Source organism: Miniopterus natalensis, chromosome 17 (assembly GCF_054644295.1).
Source record: "Miniopterus natalensis isolate mMinNat1 chromosome 17, mMinNat1.hap1, whole genome shotgun sequence".
NCBI lineage: Eukaryota > Metazoa > Chordata > Mammalia > Chiroptera > Miniopteridae > Miniopterus > Miniopterus natalensis.
Window position 1 is genome coordinate 17,883,180 of NC_142097.1, and position 18,561 is coordinate 17,901,740.

The 18,561-nt window shown below is 35.6% G+C and overlaps 2 protein-coding genes across 6 annotated transcripts in view; one reads left to right on the forward strand and one right to left on the reverse strand.

Annotated features, from left to right (window-relative positions):
• NF1 (neurofibromin 1) overlaps window positions 1-18,561 on the forward strand; it is a 193,387-nt gene that overhangs the window by 114,398 nt on the left and 60,428 nt on the right. The window lies entirely within an intron of this gene.
• On the reverse strand, window positions 15,251-16,573 carry OMG (oligodendrocyte myelin glycoprotein). The gene has a single exon (XM_087826025.1). It carries the CDS (start codon window positions 16,571-16,573, stop codon window positions 15,251-15,253), a length of 1,323 nt encoding a protein of 440 aa, XP_087682151.1.

Here is an 18,561-nt window from a genome sequence, read left to right on the forward strand (position 1 = left end):
GAATAGGCATCTTTTTTTAGTGTAACAACATATTACTATTAAACATCCATGAAATATGGTGACACAGGTGTATTGTTTCATAGAGCGCTGTAGTTTCTACTTACTAGATTCGTACTTTTTGTCTATTTAATAAAAAAATAAAATGATCTAAGAAAAATACACATCACTCCTCATCCCCCATCCTCTTATCCCTCTCCCTCACACCCAGAAGCATACTTTGTTTAAACACCAACATAACTCCTTCTCTTATCCCTTTAATGTAAAAATCTGATTTTCAATTCCATTTTGCAAGCATTGGTATTTTGTGCTTTTTAAAAAAGCATTTATAAAGAAGGAAACCATATTAAGGTAATAATTAGGCTTACACAATTATAATTTGCAAACAACCAAATTAAAGTAGGATAATGATAATTTCCTAGAAGTTGAAATAAATTTGATTTTCTTAGTGTGCTGCTTGTCATTCAGCAAGTGATAAAGAACTGAGCTAGGAATGCAGACAGTTCGAGTCCACTTCAGCTTCATTGCACACAAAACAGCAAAAATATTACGTAGAAAAGAAAATGAATGTTGTCCTTTCGATTCAGTGTGGTGCTACCACTATTCATGGTGGTGGGTATCTTTGGGATCACTGCTGTTTTCAGAGTTGTCCTGTGCTTTGAAGTTGTCTTGGAATTCGGGTTTGTCTCAGAATTCGGGTTCCCCTTGGGTTCTGAGGGCATTTGAAAATTTGTAGTTGTCTTGAAAGTTGGGATTGCCGTCATAGAGAATGTTGTAAAACTTGTAGTTGCCCTAAAACTTGTAGTTGCCGTAGAACTTGTAGTTGCCGATAGAAATTCTTCGCTTTCTGTCTCCATAATGTTCCCAGCAGACAGAAGGCAAAGGCTGATGAGTGATAACTTGAACATCATTTTTCTGTTTCAAAATATTTATAGAAATTTAAGATTTGGATCACAAACAAATTTAAGAACTAGCTTTGTTAAAAGGGGAGAAAAATGAAGGAATCTTCTTTCCAGAACTGGGAAAATGCCAGTATTTTGGTTCATAGTTTTTAAGATAGAAGGAAATTTAGAAGTAATAAAAATCAACCCTTCATTTGGGGTCAACCCCTACAAATGGGCTCAGATAAAAAAGCATAACTTGCCTGACTCAGAATGCGTATCTAAAAATGATCATAACTAGAACCTTAATCTGAGTCTTAGTCCAGTGTATTTTAAATGTGGACTGTGAAGGCATAGTATAGACATACACCAAAAGTTTAATAGTAAACCATTTTTAAATTAAGGCTAATTTCCTTTTAGCCTATATTCAATCTAATGGCTTGCCATATTTAAGATAATGCAGCAAGCCCATGTTGAACATATTTAACTTTTTTTTAATTTAAAGCTCAAATTTTAATTTTAGAAATCTGATATATACTAATTACTAATATATAATTGAGAAAATTTCAATCTAATATTACCTTTTAATGTTTTTTCCTTGAAGATTAAGAATTCAGGCTTTCTCCAGTGTCCTTTGTGGAATCTAATTTCTTACTCGCTGTGTGCTTTTTAAATATAATTAGAGAGGAAGTCACATGTTCTAAACTTGACCTGCCATTTGCTCTTTGGAAATATCCTATTGAGTGTTTTCCTAACAACTGGTATAAACGGATGGACTTTGGCAGAGATCAAGGAATTCAAGTAGTCTTTCTAATGTCTACTTGCTTATTTAAAGAACCCAATGAATGCCACTGTTAGTTCTCTAATCCATGTGTACATTATTGAATTTTTTCACTGGATCGACTCTAAATAGAAAAATATATACTATTTTGCTTTCTGTGATTATCATAAGTTAAAATCAAGTAAGTATATTACAGATAGATGTCTGTGTTGTTGTTTTTTCCCTAAAGCATTTTGTATATATGTTTATTGGGTAGTTTCTGGCTATGGTTATTTTGAAGTAGTAATATAGCATTCCGGGAATTTAATTTCTAGTAAATAATTAAAGTAACATTAGAAAAGGTTAAATTTTATTCATATAAAACTAAGTTAAAAGGATTGCTTATGAAAGTGACACTTTCATACTGAGTTTACAAAAGATTGTTTTACTACATTAAACCACCAGCATTAAAGCTCTTTAGGTAAACTCTTTAAAGGAATTTCATCTTTGATTACACCTTTTCCTTGGTAACTAGTGCACAGGGAAGTTGGGTTGTATTATGCTAATGTTTTCATCACATTGGCCAGGACTCTTTAAAAATTGCCGGCTGTGAACAATGGGGTTGACATACAAGGAAATTGCTACACAAGTGGCAGAAGTGCAAGTCAGTATATATTCCTCACTTGTTTTACTTTGCTATGAAGTTGTTTTTTTCTCCTAAGTAAACACAACTAATGCTAGCTAAATCCTGTTTATAAAGTACACATATAAAACCTCACTTAACTGGAAGTTAGCGTGATCATACCTGAGAAGTAAACATTAAAATCTTCTTAGCAGCCAGAGCAGATATTATAAATCAGAGTACTGAGATAATGCACAGGTAACTCTTTGTTAATGCTTCATACACCACAATTTCAACTTATTTAAAATTCAACATTTTCTCCTTCCTATTCTGTTACCTAGATAAATTCTCATAATCTCTTTCTCGGTTAACGGCGTCATTACCTAGCCAAATGGCTCTCCAACCTTGGCTTTCTCCTTATCTTCTTTTTCTTATTGATTTTAGCTGCACAGGTCTCTTGATGATAATTAAGTAAAATTTAAAGTTCTGAACTCTCCAGTACTCAAATTGCTCCCAAACAAAAGTCATTTGCCATTATTCAGACCTTTAATACCTTCTTCCTCTGTATCTTTGTGCAACCTTCCCCACCTGCCCAAAGTACTTCCTCGTTCAAAGTTCTGTTTTTCGTTCAGGGCCTAACTCTGATGGCAGCATCTTTGGTATGAGCCTTTCCTGATTCTGTTCTTCACATCAGTCATTTTAGGACTTCATACTTTTAGAGTACTTATCAGTGAATTCTTTTGGCTCCCTTTCTGCAGGGTCACTATGGGCTGATCGCATCCCTCCATGGGGATAGTTTTTGGGTAGCAACCCTCTCCTGTCTGGTTTCTGGTAGCTGCTCCCTGCCCGCACTTCTTCAGGTCTAGTGTCTCACTATCTCTTGCAGTTTCCCTAAACCCTTCCCTCTCCTTTATACATATTTGGTACTATCACAATTTGAGTGCACTACCTATTTCCTGCTGGAACCTTAGCTAGAATCTTAGCTAGAATCTTTTTAACCACTCTTTAAAAATGTAAGAACCATTCTTAACTTGTAGGCCATACAAACACAGACCACCAGAAGCATGTGGGCAGGATATTGCCAGTGGAGCATAGTTTTCTGACCTCTGGTCTAGGCTATTGCAACAACTTTCTAATTGGATTCTTTGTCTATAGTATTTTGCAGCATCTCCATCTTCCACGTTATTGCCAGAATGATCTCTAAAATATGACCATGTCACTTCCAGATAAAACCTTTTATGTGTTCCTGTTAGCTAAGTTTTCATATTTAAGGCATTCATATATCATCTGTGGATTTCTGCCATTGCTGTATAACATCTATACCATTATTTCCTCACTATGATTGACTTTTTCTCTTAAAGGAAAATTTATATTATAAATAAAAAATCATTATTAATTGCTATAACTAGAAAAACCAGTAAATGGAAGATAATAGTACAAAGAAATACAGAAATTATAAATGCCTATTTTCTATTATATAAGTGACCACACTTCAAAATACCACAGGCTTATTAGATAAAGCCTTTGTTCCTTAGCATCTTATACAAGTCTCTTCATAATCCTTTATGCTGTTCACATTAGTTGCAAGATTGCTAAACTAAAGCAGAAGATTGAAAGCCATTTTGGTAGGGGGCTAGTTGCTGGCCTTATTTTGGAAATCTAATGATGCTACCATCATTGATGTAGTTCCAAGTAAGCCTTATATGCTTTCTGGGCTGTTCTCAGAAAAGTGTGTTCAGGATACATTGCTGAGGGTAGCATCAAGCAGTTGTCAAAAAGACTGTAGGAGCTGGGAAGGCCACAAAATCTGCCCAGAAAGCTCAGAATGCCAAATGACCATTCTGTATATTACCTTCATTAAAACCATTTGTCTCGAAAGTTTTAAATAATAGACTAGTCATCACAGTGTGTAGAACATTTTATATAAATTTTTTATTGATTGATTTTGGAGGGAAGGGGAGAGAGAGAAACATCAATTTGTTGCTCCACCCATTTATGCATTCACTGGTTGACTCTTGCATGTGTCCTGACCCTCAACCTTGGTGCATCAGGACAAGCTCCAACCATCTGAGCTACCAAGCCAGGGCAGTATATAGAGCATTTTAGAAGGGTGCTCCAGACTTTATATTATATATCTTACCTTTGTTTTAGCAACACTGACCACCTCACCATTGCCCTACTCTGCCATCCCCTGGCATCCTGGCATGACTCTATGCTTTTTGCATGGACTTCCCATCAGCTTTGGATCCCCTTCCTTTAACCTACGGCAAACTCCTAGTAACCTGACTCTGACTTCTCTAGGCAAGCTAATAAAAGTAACAGCTTTATTGAGATATAACTTGAGTATTATAAAACTCACCCCTTTAAAGTATACAATTCAGGGGTTTTTAGTACATTCACAGAGTTGTGCAGTCGTCACCACTATAATTGTAAACATTTCATCACCCTCAATAGAAACCCCTCACCCATTAGCAGTGATTCCCCATTACTCCTTCCCCTAGTCGCTGGCAACCACTAATCTACTCTTGTCTCTTTGGATTTGCCTCTTCTGGACATTTCATATAAATGGAGTTGTACAATATGTGCTCTTTTATGACTGGCTTCTTATACTTTACATAATGTTTTCAAGGTTCATGAATATTGTAGCATCGGTAGTTTATTCCTTTTTATAGCTAAATAATCCTCCATTGTATAGATAAATCACATTTTAAAAATCCATTCATCTGTTAATGGATATTGTTTCCATTTTGGGACTGTTCTGAATAATGCTACATGTATATGTTTTTGTGTGTACAGATTTTTTTATTTGCTTAAGTATTTATCTTTTGCAGAATTACTGGGTCATGTGGTAGCTTGATGTTTAACCTTTTCAGAAACTGCAAAACTGTTTTCCAGAGCCACTTTATTATTTTACATTTCCACTAGCAGTATATGAGAGTTCTAATTTCTCTACATCCCCACCCAACACTTGTTCTTGTCTGTCTTTTAGGCAATTTTGATGAATACCTTTGTATTAAGCCATTGCAAATCTTACTACTATTTAACAATGACCATGTTGGAATATAATTTTTTTTAAATTGAGATATAATTCACATATAGCATTATATTAGTTTCAGGTATACAACACAATGATTCACTATTTGTATATGTTGCAAAATGATCACCACAAAGAGTCTAGTTAACATTCATCACTATACATAGTTACAAAATTTTTTTTCTTGTGATGAAAACTTTAAAGATTTACTCTGTTAGCAACTTTCAGATATACATTACAGCATAATTAATTGTAGTCACCATACTATACATTACATCCCAGGACTTATTTATTTTATAAACTAGAAGTTTGTACCTTTTGACCACCTTCACTAATTCTTCCCAGCCCAGCCCCCAACCCAGTAGTCACCAATCTGTTCTCTGTTATCTGTGAGTTCTCTTTTTTAGTTTCGGGGTTTTTTTTAAGATTCCACATATAAGTGAAATTATACAGTATTTGTCTTTCTCTGATTGACTTATTTTACTGAGTATAATGCTTTCAGGCCCATCCATATTGTTGCAAATTGCAAGGTTTATTTATTTATTTTATGGCTGAATAATATCCTGTGTATACCAGATTTTCTTTAATCATTCACCTATCAGTGGACACTTAGGTCGTTTCTATGTCTTGGCTATTTAAAATAATGCTGCAGTGAACATGGGAGTGCGCAGAATATAATTTTTGTTTACTTATTGAGGTTTTAGCTCCTAGGTCTTAAATGTCTTCATGTGGATACACAGAGATTCTAGCCGAGTATGTGGCATTATAGAACACTTAATAAATGAACCTAGCTTTTAATTACCCTATATCCATAATCATTTAGTGATAGTGTTAAAACTAATCACCAGTTTTAATTACAGACACACATGGCTATAGTTTGAAGGAAGAAGATTTTATTTAAAACAGTGATTAGAGTTGGAGTTCTGAATTGAACCAAAAGATTTCTGGGGTGGTTTTATTTTCTGTGATACTTGGTTTATAGAAGTGTAGTGGCCTTGGATGTAAGTGAAATAAGGTTTCAGTTTACTTATCAAAGATGATTAGTGATTGATACATGCGGAATAATCTGGTGGTTATGACTTGACAAGTACTACCAGAAAAGATAGTAAGTGGCTACACTCCATCTATTGCTAGGAGGGGAAAAAAGGTGTTTTTTTAATCAGCTGTGGTTCACCTCTTTCATTATATAAGTATATAATCCTTGAAAAGGAATCATCTTGAGATGCACTTACAAGGTTTGATTACATAAAACAACATAGAAAAGTTCTAAAACAAGAACCTAAGATTAAATACAGCCAAATGAATATGGTTCCCTTCTGAAGAGTCACTATTAGAGGTGATGTACTTCAAACCCTGCTGCCTTTAGCACAATATTTTAGGGAAATACATTTTTGGAATTACTGTCAAATAAAGCATGTTCTTTTTAAATGTGGTAGAAAAATTTTTATACTTGAAATTTTTTGACAAACAAGGCAAAATGGGAAGTTTAGTAATACTATTTTTGTTTAAAATGAGTTTTTTTCTTGTGTGATTTATAAACTGGTCCTTAGTAATATTTGAAAGGAGGGGCCCCAAAGATGTTTTCAGTAATGACATGTTCTTCAGAGTAAGAGTTTAATGATTCAAACACGACTGTTTTGAAGAAAAATTCAGAAATTTAGATGTATCAGGTGTGATGACATTTCTGTTTAAGATTAAAAACAATTTATAGTCAACTCATAGTTGATATACGAAAATGTTTTACTAGTGCCAAGTGACTCCTTGATCCTTTGGTTAATTTTAATATGTTTTAAAGACAATTTAACTTTTATATTGTGTAAGTTCATATTTAATGTCCTACAGCACTTTTAAAAATTTAATGTCAGGACAAGAGATTCATAATACTTCATCCAAATATACTTTGTTAAAGCAAGAAAGATTTTATGTAATCATTGTAGAAAGCTATACCATGAGGAAGTATTAGAGCCTATAAATAGATGAAACTAAACATTTATTTGCTTCCTTTAATTATTTGTTATTGGAATGAGGAAATACAGCTGATGTCGAAGTAATAGAAATGGTAAATAGATGTGGCTGTGTGCCAGTTACTCTTAATCTGTACATGCCTCAGATGCAACAGTGGTTGCTGAGGCTTCGGTTGGCAAACAAAAGCCTTCCTGGTGGTTATTGTGGTATATGGCATCCTTGTTTTCCCATACTTATATTTTGGGTTTTTTTCTGTCTCAATGAAAAGCCATTACATTTTAGTTTCTTTTCTTTTGAGGCAAGCATTTGACAGGCATTTGAACTCCCTCAGCTTTCCACAGTGTTCAGTTTGTTTAATCTGTGACCGTGGGCAACAAAATAACACAAAGTAAAAAGGTACATTTCCTGGTTTTGAGTATTTCATCAGACTTATCTGATACTTGGCTTTGAGATATCTATGTGAAGTATTCAGATATCTAATTTTTTACTGATAATTTATATTTCTCATGGGATGACTAAATAACAAACCTTGTAAACTAGCTATATGAAGTATAGAGGGCAGATACATAGGAATTATGTACCAGTTTGGATTCAGTCATTTCCATTTCTGATCTTGTTAATTACCTAAGAATCTCTTAAACAAGGGCTAGCAGTACTCTTTAGACTTTTAATGTAACACAATGCTTAAATTATATACATAATTTAATCTATTCTTTAAAATATCCATATGGTACACTTGTTTTTAGCTATGTAGATTTTTACCAGAGGACACATTTAATTACTTGCCCAAGATAATAACACAGGTGACAAAAACCTTATCTCATGCTCTTTCTGTTAAACCACAATGTGCTTTAAATACATTTGGAATTGTTTTGATCTGAAAAGAATTACATAGTTTTGCTGTTTCTGTTGTGTTTATGTATGTTTAATTTCTGTGCTTTGAGCTTATCAATAATTTCCAACAAATTCAGAGTGTCAGGCCACAGTTTATAGAAGAGATAAATGGGTGTACTGAGTGTGTCTCAAAGGTTCCTAAACATGTTTAACAGTTGGGGCTGCTGAACCCAAATGGCATTTCTTAGAAATTGAGCTACTTAAAAACCTCACTTTGTACCACAGTTTTTCAAAGTGTGAAGCAAACTAATCTGCTTAACACATTATTAACACACTCAGGTGGCATTTGTTTCTGTTTCCCTGACTCATTCCTTGTGCAGTCTACTTGTACTAAATTGTTCACGGGTATTAGAATTAACTTTTCTCTGGAAATCGTTCCAAAGGTAACTCCCCACTGCCCAGAACTAATTTCTTATATGACAAGTACCAGCCTAGCCAAATCCTCCTTCATTCTTAACTTTTCTTTGATCTCAGTTTTCTCTGGACTATGAAGCTATGATTTTGACCTAATGAAAGAAACTTAGACTCTAGAATAAGACTTGGAGGTGTGACTTAGTCTGTCTTAAACCACAGGTCATTGTTAGCCTACCAGACACATCTTCGATCTGTATTAATTCTTTTATTTATAAATTCAGATCAAGATGGTCAAAAAGACTAAACTTCTAGGAGAAAGAGAGATCTAAACTGAAATCAAAAGAATGAATAAGGCCCTGGCTGGTGTGGCTCTGTTGGCTGAGCGTCTTCCCCTGCACCCAAGGGCCCCCTGTTCCATTCCTGGTCCAGGGTACTTGCCCAGGTTTCGGTGTTGATCTCAGAAGGGGGCATTTGGGAGGCAGCCAGTTGGATGTTTCTCACATCCATGTTTCTTTCCCCCTCCCCCCCTCCCTCCCTCCCTTCCTCTCTCTCTAAAATCAATAAAAACATGGTTTAAAAAAAAAAGGATGAGTAAGGGTTTTCCAGGGGAAGAAGAGAGAAGGGAGTGAACCAAAGAGGACATGCGTCATCTGTGAAAGCCTGGTGGCAAGAGCTGTAGATTAGAGGGACAAAAGACATTTAGTTTGAACTGAACAGTGAGGAAGCAGGAAAATTTTAAGATGATACTGTAAAGGGAATCAAGGCTTGATCATATAGCAAGCCATATTGAGTTTGCATTTTATTCTGAGACATGGAAAATTATTGAAGGTTTTTTGTTTGTGTTTGTTTTTGTTTGTTTGTTTTGTTTTTTTAAGGAGAAAAGAGTGTGTCTGGTTAGATGGGGAACAATCCTGACAGCAGTGACTATGTAGAGCTAAAGTAAGCTATTGCTTCCAAGAGTTCTGATAGTGCTTTTCTATCTGTTACTTCATGAGACCCTGTAGTTTCTTGACTACTACTAATACCTATTCACAGTTCCTTTTGCATCTTCTCATTTTCTTGTTTTCCTACTCTGCCTTAAATCCCTTGGACAGCTGTTCCAGTGGTTCTTTTCTTAAATCTCTTACATCTTTCAAGGAAAAGACAGGGACTAAAACATACTTGGTACACAGTACTAGCATTTTGGTATATTTCTCTTGTGTTGTTTTTATACATAGTTCCATAAGGATATATGTTTATGTCCTATAACATTTGCTTATCTTTATAGTATTTGCATTTCAAACTTTTAAAAACTCTTTATAAATATTTTTATTGGACACAGAATGTTTTTGTCAGTGGATCGTCATTTACTTAACCGATTTCCTAATGGTAGATATTTAGCATTGTTTCTTTTTTCCTTGCTGTTAGAAAGAATGCCATGATTTACTATATTAAAGGTTAAAATATTTTAGGATTTTTTATCATTGCTGGGTTGCACCCTCCCCTTCATAGCTGGTATATTAAGTTAAGAATATGCAGATGATGACCTGCTGAATGAGGGGGAACAAGCCACCCACACAGGATCAGCAGGTAGCTACCCCAGCATCCTAGTTCCCACTTTGGGGAAGTGAAAACCCTAGGGTCTTTTTGATTTGTGGGCTCAGTTTCAATACACTCATACAGAGGAAATAAAGTCACAAGATTTATGACTTAAAAATCTCAGAAGCAATCAGCCTGATGAAGAGCAGCCCTCTGTCTCCAGTCACTAGATGGGCAGGGTAGCAAGCACTTATTACTTAAAAGTTGGTTGGGGTGGTGGTCACTAACTCTTTGGAAAATCATCTCTAAGTGTTTATTTTAAAAGGTGTATCAGGAAAAGCAAAGTGGGAGCTTGTGATGGGAATTCTGAACTCAGCCCTTATTTAAATGTCCAGACTCTGTGTGTGCAGGGTTGTCACACCATGAAATGCCGAGGCAGCAGCCCAATAGCTGCTTTCTTATCACAGTTCCCAGCTGCTACCCAAAAGAGTTGTACCTGTATGTGGTGTGGCTATTTATTTGGTCTTCCCCAGCATTGATTTTTATTTTATTTAAAAAAAAAAAAAATGTTTTTTAAAATTGCTTGCCGATTTCATAATGAGAATGGTATCACTTTTTTGAAAATTTCTCAATTATTATGTGGCTGGCTACAATCCCATATATTTATCAAGCACCATGCTTCCGATCTTTTAAATATACTGTTTGTGTCCTTTGCCCACTTCCGTTGGGAATCTAAATATTTTTCTTATTTTTATGAGCTTTGATTAGCAATCTCCTTTATTCTCTTTGAATATTTTTATCAGGCTCATTGTTTCAGCATAAAGAAATTGGAGAGTTTTGTATAGACAGGTCTATCGATGATTTCTTTGTGATTCTTTTTATAATTAAAAAACCACCCAGAGATTTATAAATATTTTTAAATCCTTCTGTTGGTTTTAAGATTTACTTTTTTAATGTTATCTTTTTTAGTTCGCTGTAGAGGTGTAGCACATGGAGTGAGTGTTAAAGTGGACTGTTTTCCAATATTCCCAGCATTGTTTATTGAATCTTTCCCTTCATCTTTGATTTGTGATTTTTTTCCTTCTAAAGTTAGCACTGTTGGAGTGCTTACTCTGTATAAGCACTGTTGTGTACCACTAAGCACTTTACATGTATTATCTCATTTTTCCTCACAACAACCCTATGAGGAAATGGAGTTGCCAAGAATTCTTATGTGTACTATGCTCTAATTGTGCTCTCATTTCTATATTGGGTTATCTTCCTTTCTGTTCTTATGCTAGTACCATTCTGTCTTAATTTTTACAGCTGGTATGTTTCCTCTCAAGAAAGGCTAAGGTACCTTTACTCTTTCTTCCTTTTTCTGTTCTTGCCTGTTTATTTTTCCAGATGAACGTGTTTCATGTTATGTTTCCAAAAGAATCTCGTTAGAATATTTGTCAGAGTTAGCTTCATCCGTAAGTTCACTGGAAATAATCACATCTTTATAATACGAGTTCAGGTATACCTCCTGTACTTAGCCTTGGTGCCTGCTGCGGTCCAGGTGCCAAATAAATATTTATTGAGTGAAAAAAAATAAATGAATGGAGTTTGTACCTCTCATTACTGTTTTTTCCCTTTTCCCCATTTGGTCCTACACATTTCATGTGAATGTTACATTTATTTTGGTGTATTGTTCCTGTCATGAATGGTATCTTTTTCCTGAATTTTCTAATTATTTGTTGCTAGCACATGAGAAAACCTTTAATGTTTCCACATATATTTTGTTATTTACTTAAAGATATTCTAAAGGCATTCCTGAGGAATCCTTCAGATAGACAATTACTTCCTCTGTTAATGATCATTTTGTTTCTTATTTTTCTGTAATTTTATCTGTTGTTTCTGTTTCTGGAATTTCCCAGTGATGTTAAAAAGATTTATTATAAAGGGTATTGGTGCTTGATTCTGATTTTAATAGAAATATAACTTTACTTTTAAGCATGATGTTTATAAATACATGGTATCATTCCTTATCCAGTTCTTAAAACGTACTCCAAAGGAATAACCTTATAAAAGATTTTAGATGCTTGTGTTAGGTGTCAGTTAAAGGAATTTGTATTGCTTCAGAGCATTGTTGTGAAAGATTATTGAATAGCACATATCTGTTACCCTTTAAGTTAGCTGTAGTAGACACCCTCTCATTCTGTTGCAATACCTGCATGTTTCTCTGACTTTCACCTGGGTCCCTATTCCACTAATACCTAAACCTGAATCCTAGAGGGTGGAGGAGTAGGACTGAAGCAAATACACTCTCATTCTCTTGCTCTAAGGGTGTAGGTAGAGCTGGGTGCTGACTGGGCTTGGACATCACAAGTAATAGTAATAACCCTAACAGCAGCAACATTACTGCATATAGAATGTGGGGAGCCAAGACAGTGATTTTGCTTTATGTGAATTATGCCATTTAATCCTCAGAATAAAACCACTGTGAATAAGCCCTGCTAGCCCTTTGTATAGACAGGGAAGCTGTGATGTAGAGCAGTGGCAACTTGTCCAGGGTTATAGAGCTGAGAAGTGGCAGAGGTGGGATTGAGGCCTAGGACCTTTGACACCAGTGCACACACTACTCACTACTGGGTTCCTTATGCATTTGCTTTTGTGTTTGTGCTATTTGAATCCTCTTGACTGGTGAGAAATAAGTTACTTGTAAAATAGAAGCCTTAGGGTTGGATGGGTGGATATCTTTCTTTTTTTTAATCCTTACCCAAGGATATGTTTTTATTGATTTTAGAGAGAGGAAGGGAGAGGGAGACGGAGAGGGAGAGAGACATCAATTGGTTGCCTCCCCTGACCAGGGAACAAACCCACAACCCAAGTATGTGCCCTGACCAGGAATCAAACTGATGACCTTTTGGGGTATGGGACGACACTCCAACCAGCTGAGCCACACTGGCCATGGCTGAATCTTATGAGCTTGAGAGATAGATGCTGAGAACTAATGCATTTTGAAATATTTATGGAGCCCGTAATCCAGTAGTTGTTGTCTTAGTGGCAAACAATGAGCTGACCTCCATTAATAAGGGCACAATTTCTTAAAAGGAAGTATTATCTAATTACTTTAAGGCTAGATAATACTTCTTTCTAAGGACTTAGAGTCTGTGTAGTTGACCTATGTCGTACTTGTAAATTTACTCAGTTTTTCATCTGTATGTTAGTAAGATTAATGTGAGCCATAGGTGCTGATAATGCTGTAATTCGTAATTTCACTTTCATGTCACTTCCCCTATATTTCTAAGGTATTTCTAAGTATTTCTGTGACAACATTGAATTTTTGGCACCTTCAGAATGAAAGACATTACCTCTGAGAAACCTTTTGTGAAACTCAGTATATGTGTTTTTTAAAACAAGATGCTAGTGTGTGATAGAGTAGAAAAAATCTAAGCAGTTAGCCTCTGTTATCGATGGTGCAGATACTAGATCAGTGATTGGGAGGAAATGGAAACAGCTTGCCCAATTGGAAAAGTAGTGCATTTTAAAACCATTTAGGGGGCTATTTCAAATAACCCCTTTTCTTCATGGTGAAATTCCCTGACATAGTCAGCCAGTTAGGTTTGCTGGAGCAGAAAAATGTTCAAGAGCCACTGTTCTAGTCAGCATAGGAGAGGAATTGCTGTATTGAAGCTTAACAGTAATTTTTCCATAAGCCTGGTGCTTAAAAAGAAAAAGAGGAAAAGGAGCACATTAGGAGATGTTACTTCCCTCCCCTCTCCCTCCCTTCTCCCCCTTCCCTCCCTCCCTCCCCCCCTTTCTTTTTCTCTAAATAGAAATGTTCCCAACCCTGGAAAGAAGTCTATCTTAATTTTAAAATTTCTTCAGAAGGAGCATAAAAATTTCTTTCTGTTCTCTTTTCCCAGCTAGGAATGCTTGAAATAGATTCTTCCTTATGTCTCACAAATTAAACACCTCGTTTGTGGCTCACCCATTTCAGTTATACTGTCTTACATTTTAATCTAGCTTTGTTTCAGAGCTGCTTTTTTCTGACTCTTAGCTATTACTTATGTTTGTCTCTAATTCATAAGGTGGCTTACTTTTATATTTATAGAAAATTCTTGATTTTCTTCTAGTTGGAGTCCTAGTGCAATTTGATTTGGAGTGTTAAGATATGTTCCATGTCCAGCCTAGTCCTATTGTCTGTTATATTGGTTCATCATCTGGTTGTAGCACCAAATGAATCCCATCTATTTTTTCTTTCCTCCTTTCCTTTTACTCTCCCTCCCTCCCTTAGTACTGCCCATGTTTGTTAGACCCCCATGGTTTTACCCTGAAACTAATCTTATTTTTAATTTAGGTAAGTCAGGTTCTAATTTCTGATGTGCAAAAGATAAATTTTTCTCTCCTGCACATGAAGACTTTTCATTTTGTAAATATTTAAACTTCCATTAATAAATGGTTTGTTAAATATGCACTAAAACTGTTCCTTTACATGACTTTAAACCCAAACTTTTTGTGTTGTTAATACTTTTCTTAAATGCAAAAAGCAAAACCATTAAACTTTCCTTATTAAAATGCAAAGCCTAGTGTCTTCTAGCTTTTTGAAGAGCTTTTGTCAATTATATAATCTGTAAAATAGCCAAGAGTTCCTCAGAAGCAGGACATCATTTAGATTTAAAACAATTATGGCTTGTGTGTAAAGTAATGATGTGGCGTAATCATTCATGGGGTGGCAACCACAGTTTTATTTTAGTGGCAAAATCCTTGGATACCTCCAACATTTCATTTACCACAAAGACTTTATCAAGGTGCCGTTCCCTAGGACAAAAATGATTAGGTCATTTTGAGTCTACTGTGTAGATGAAGTTTGTGTGACTAGAAAGCCAAATGACACGGTTATGAGCATAGACCATTTATTTTTCCCCCAGATGTTTGACAGTGTAAACATACATAAAATACATATTAAAGTTTAGATGCTTTATATTTTGTGCAATAATTTGAAGCCTTAAAAAGAAAGCATTTCATTAAAAAAAGAAATTCATTAGTTTTACTTAAGACAGTAAAATAGCAGCAAGTACCAAGACATTGTGCAGTTCTTTTATTTAAGACAAGTTACTTCATTTACATCAGAGTCAGAAAAGTAACACTGGCTTTCTTGAATACTTAATATAGCTTTAATCACTGGTTAGATAGGGGCATATTTTCCCAACTATACATCAGGGAGGAGTTCTTTCATTAGTTTCAGAAAACGCAGACCCTCAGACGGCCAGCATGACCACAATATTGAGCATTAAGAGAAACGAAGCATTTGCTTTCCAAGCACTTGCCCCAGAAGGTAAGCGAGTCTTTACATTTGTAGTGGTCTCTTCCCTCCGCAAGTTAAGGGTTGTGCTTTGTTGAGGCATTTCAGAGAAATTATTGGGCATGCCACTAGTAATACTTAGGGTCATGGGTGTTGGGGATGATTTTGTTGAGCTAGTGAGGCTTGTGTTTGTAACCATTCCATCTTGGAGATGAATAGTTAGAGTTGCAGCTGCTGCTTCATGTGAATCAGTCATTTCTGTGGATGTATCTTCTGGGTAGGGCACAAAAGCCTTGTCAGTACTAGTCAAGGTGGTGTCTTTGCTTAGAGTGGCGCCAAACGTTGTTTCCTTTGTTCGATATTGTTTGGGTATTTTGGTCACTTTGGATTGAGTTACCATACTCAAAGAGTTAATGGTGTCCACTGTCTGCATGCCACTTACAGTGAATAAGCTTGAGGTAAATCCAGAAGGTGTGGGGTATATGTTATGTTCCTTCAAAGATGATATTTGGCTAGAACAAGGAGTTCCTATCACATGAGCTTTTGTTTGCATCATCCACTTCAGTAAGTAAGTAATGTTTTGTTTGTGGTCACATGACCACCTGTTATTGTAAAGGGTTATCTCTTTCAACTGAAAGAGTTGCTCAAAAGCTTGATCTGGAATGAATGTAAATTTGTTGTTGTGCAGGTAAAGATGTGTAAGGTTTGTCAGGCTTATTAATGTTCCTGGAAGGATTTGTGTCAAGGAATTGTTAGACAGGTCCACGATATGTAGTTTGGATGGCATGTTGGTTGGAACTGTCCAAAGTTTGTTACTACTCAGGTTGAGAACCTCAAGACTTCTTAGTGTATTTTTAATGAGAACAACCTTTTCCAGCATATTCTTAGAAACATCCAAATATTTAAGGTTCCACTGATAAGCAGTATCAGATTTGTCAAGCAGTTTAATGTTGTTGTTAGCAGCAGACATATTCCAGAGGGACCGAGGTAACTGAGCAGGGAGGCTTTCAAGCCTGTTGTTTGAAATGTCCAGGGTCCTCAGATTGGTGTATTGGGTTAACTGGTTATGCAGATCAGTAAAGTGGTTATAAGACAGATTTAAATGGATAATATTCTCTTGCAGTCCAGAAGGTAATGTACTCAAGTTTCTGCCTGAACAGTCCACATGCCTGTGCCTTTCTGTGCATATACATTGGAGAGGACAAATGCACAAAATACCCGGTGTGAGAGACAGAAGGATGAACAGGCTGGGAGACATTTTCAGTATCTGATATTCCATCAAAGCCTAGAAACAAACAGATACACCCTTCTTTTAATATGCTAATACAATTAGGCATCTGCATGGGTCAGTTAGCATTAAGCAAAATTTTCAATAAAGCTCATTGTTGTTGAGTCCTTTTATAATTGTTCCAGTGGTTAAACTAACAAAGCTCCCCTTCATTTATAGTCCAAATGCTTAATCCTTCAATTGGGGCTGTGTGGAGAGACTCTCCCCTACTCTCTCCTGCATTTTCTCCTGCATTTTCTCCCTTCTTTCATAGTCTTTCTTATTTCTCGTCCCAGAGCCTTAATATTTTAAAATGGCATTCTCTGCAAATAAAGAGTTGAAATCTTAAGCCATTACTGCTTTTGGTAATATTCTTTTTACTCAGAAGGGAAAAAATGGCTGTCGTGTGCCTTTTTCCCCCCGATCTCTGCAGTAAAGTAATAGTGTGTGTGGGGGATGAGATTTTACTTAGATATTAAAGCAATATTAGAAATTCATCTTTGTGTTTTCAGGATAAATATATCCTTGCAAAGCATTTTAAGGCACTTGCAAAATCCAAACCAACATCATACCTTCAGACCTCACATTTTATAAAGTGATTTTTTCCTGCATATCTCAGTGCCGATTCTAAAAGAAAACAATGTGTATATTTACAGAGTGAATGAATATTGAAAAGAAATTCCTTCACTGACACTGCAGCAAATTTCTGGTGCATGCACTTGCTATTGAATATATATTCAATCCTAACACTGACTTTTTCTTAAAGAAAAAGAAAAAAAATTTCGAGGTTGATCTTTTACTGATTTAAATAACATCTTACCATAGTGTCGTCTTCAGCATCAGCATCTCATTTTCTCCGGGAAACTTAAGCTTAAAGGTCGCCTTGTTCTGGAGAATCAGAACCGCTTCTGGCTGAGGGCTGTGCTTGCCTGCTCAGCTGCATTGTGTTGCTGTGAGCTGAAGCTCTGCAACCACCTGATCAGCACCACATAGGAGGACTGCAGAGCTGTCATTGGTGCTGACTCAAATTTATTGCAAGAGGTGCACACGCAACAAAATGGACCAAAAAAATATTTTTTTCTAAATTTATAGCATTAAGCATACCTATATAGTTCAGATTTGCTATAGGATGGAATGCCTCATGCATGTTAGACCTAGCCCTCACTCATTTCTGAGTGTTTGTCTGAGCTCAGGTTCCACATTTTAACATTTCCCTTGTGAAGAATTTGTGGTTCTTTTTAATGCCTCTACTCTTCATTCTTTTTACATGTTGAAAAATGTTGAAAATGAATTTGATCTTCCCTGCAGATGGTTTTCTACAATATTAGTTTTAACTATTTTTAACTCCTGCTGTTTTATGTTGTCGTGTCACTTTTAAAATAACATAATACAATCTATTTAATTTTTATGTACTCCCCCAACATGATGCTTATTATGTATAATTGCTTTTAAATTTATCAGCCACTTAAGTGTTCATCTCTCTTTTGGGGAAGTAAGAAGTACTTAAATATTATTTTGTCTTTGTCTTTCTGATATAACGAACGGATCATTTTCCCAGGCTACACACAAGCAAAGATGCATTTTTAAATGAGCATCTTATGCTTTTATATCAGTTCATGTGGTAAAATAAATGTGTCTTATTTTATGACCTTTGGGTTAAAGATTCTTTTTCTTTATGAAACTTTGTTTGATGAGTGATTATGAGTATTGTTTTCTCCAGAGGCATCTTTGATACTGTATTAATGGCCATTGATTTGATTTTATGTTTTATAAACAATGGCATCAATTTCAGGTGATTTCTTCAGACTGTTTTACATCTTATCTTCTGAGAGAGCCATTTATACTTTTAAAATCATGTGAAATAATGTAAAAGGGAAAGCTTTGGCCATGAGTTTAATAAAATGAGACCAGATTTATGATAGTTTATGCTCCACTCTTCAGTGGACTGATTGTACATAATTTCTTAAAACTTGTCTAATTTCCAGAGTAGTCAGTTTACC

Coding starts and splice junctions, on each gene's coding strand:
- OMG (XM_087826025.1), bottom strand. CDS start 16,573: ATGGAATATCAGATACTGAAAATGTCTCCCAGCCTGTTCATCCTTCTG.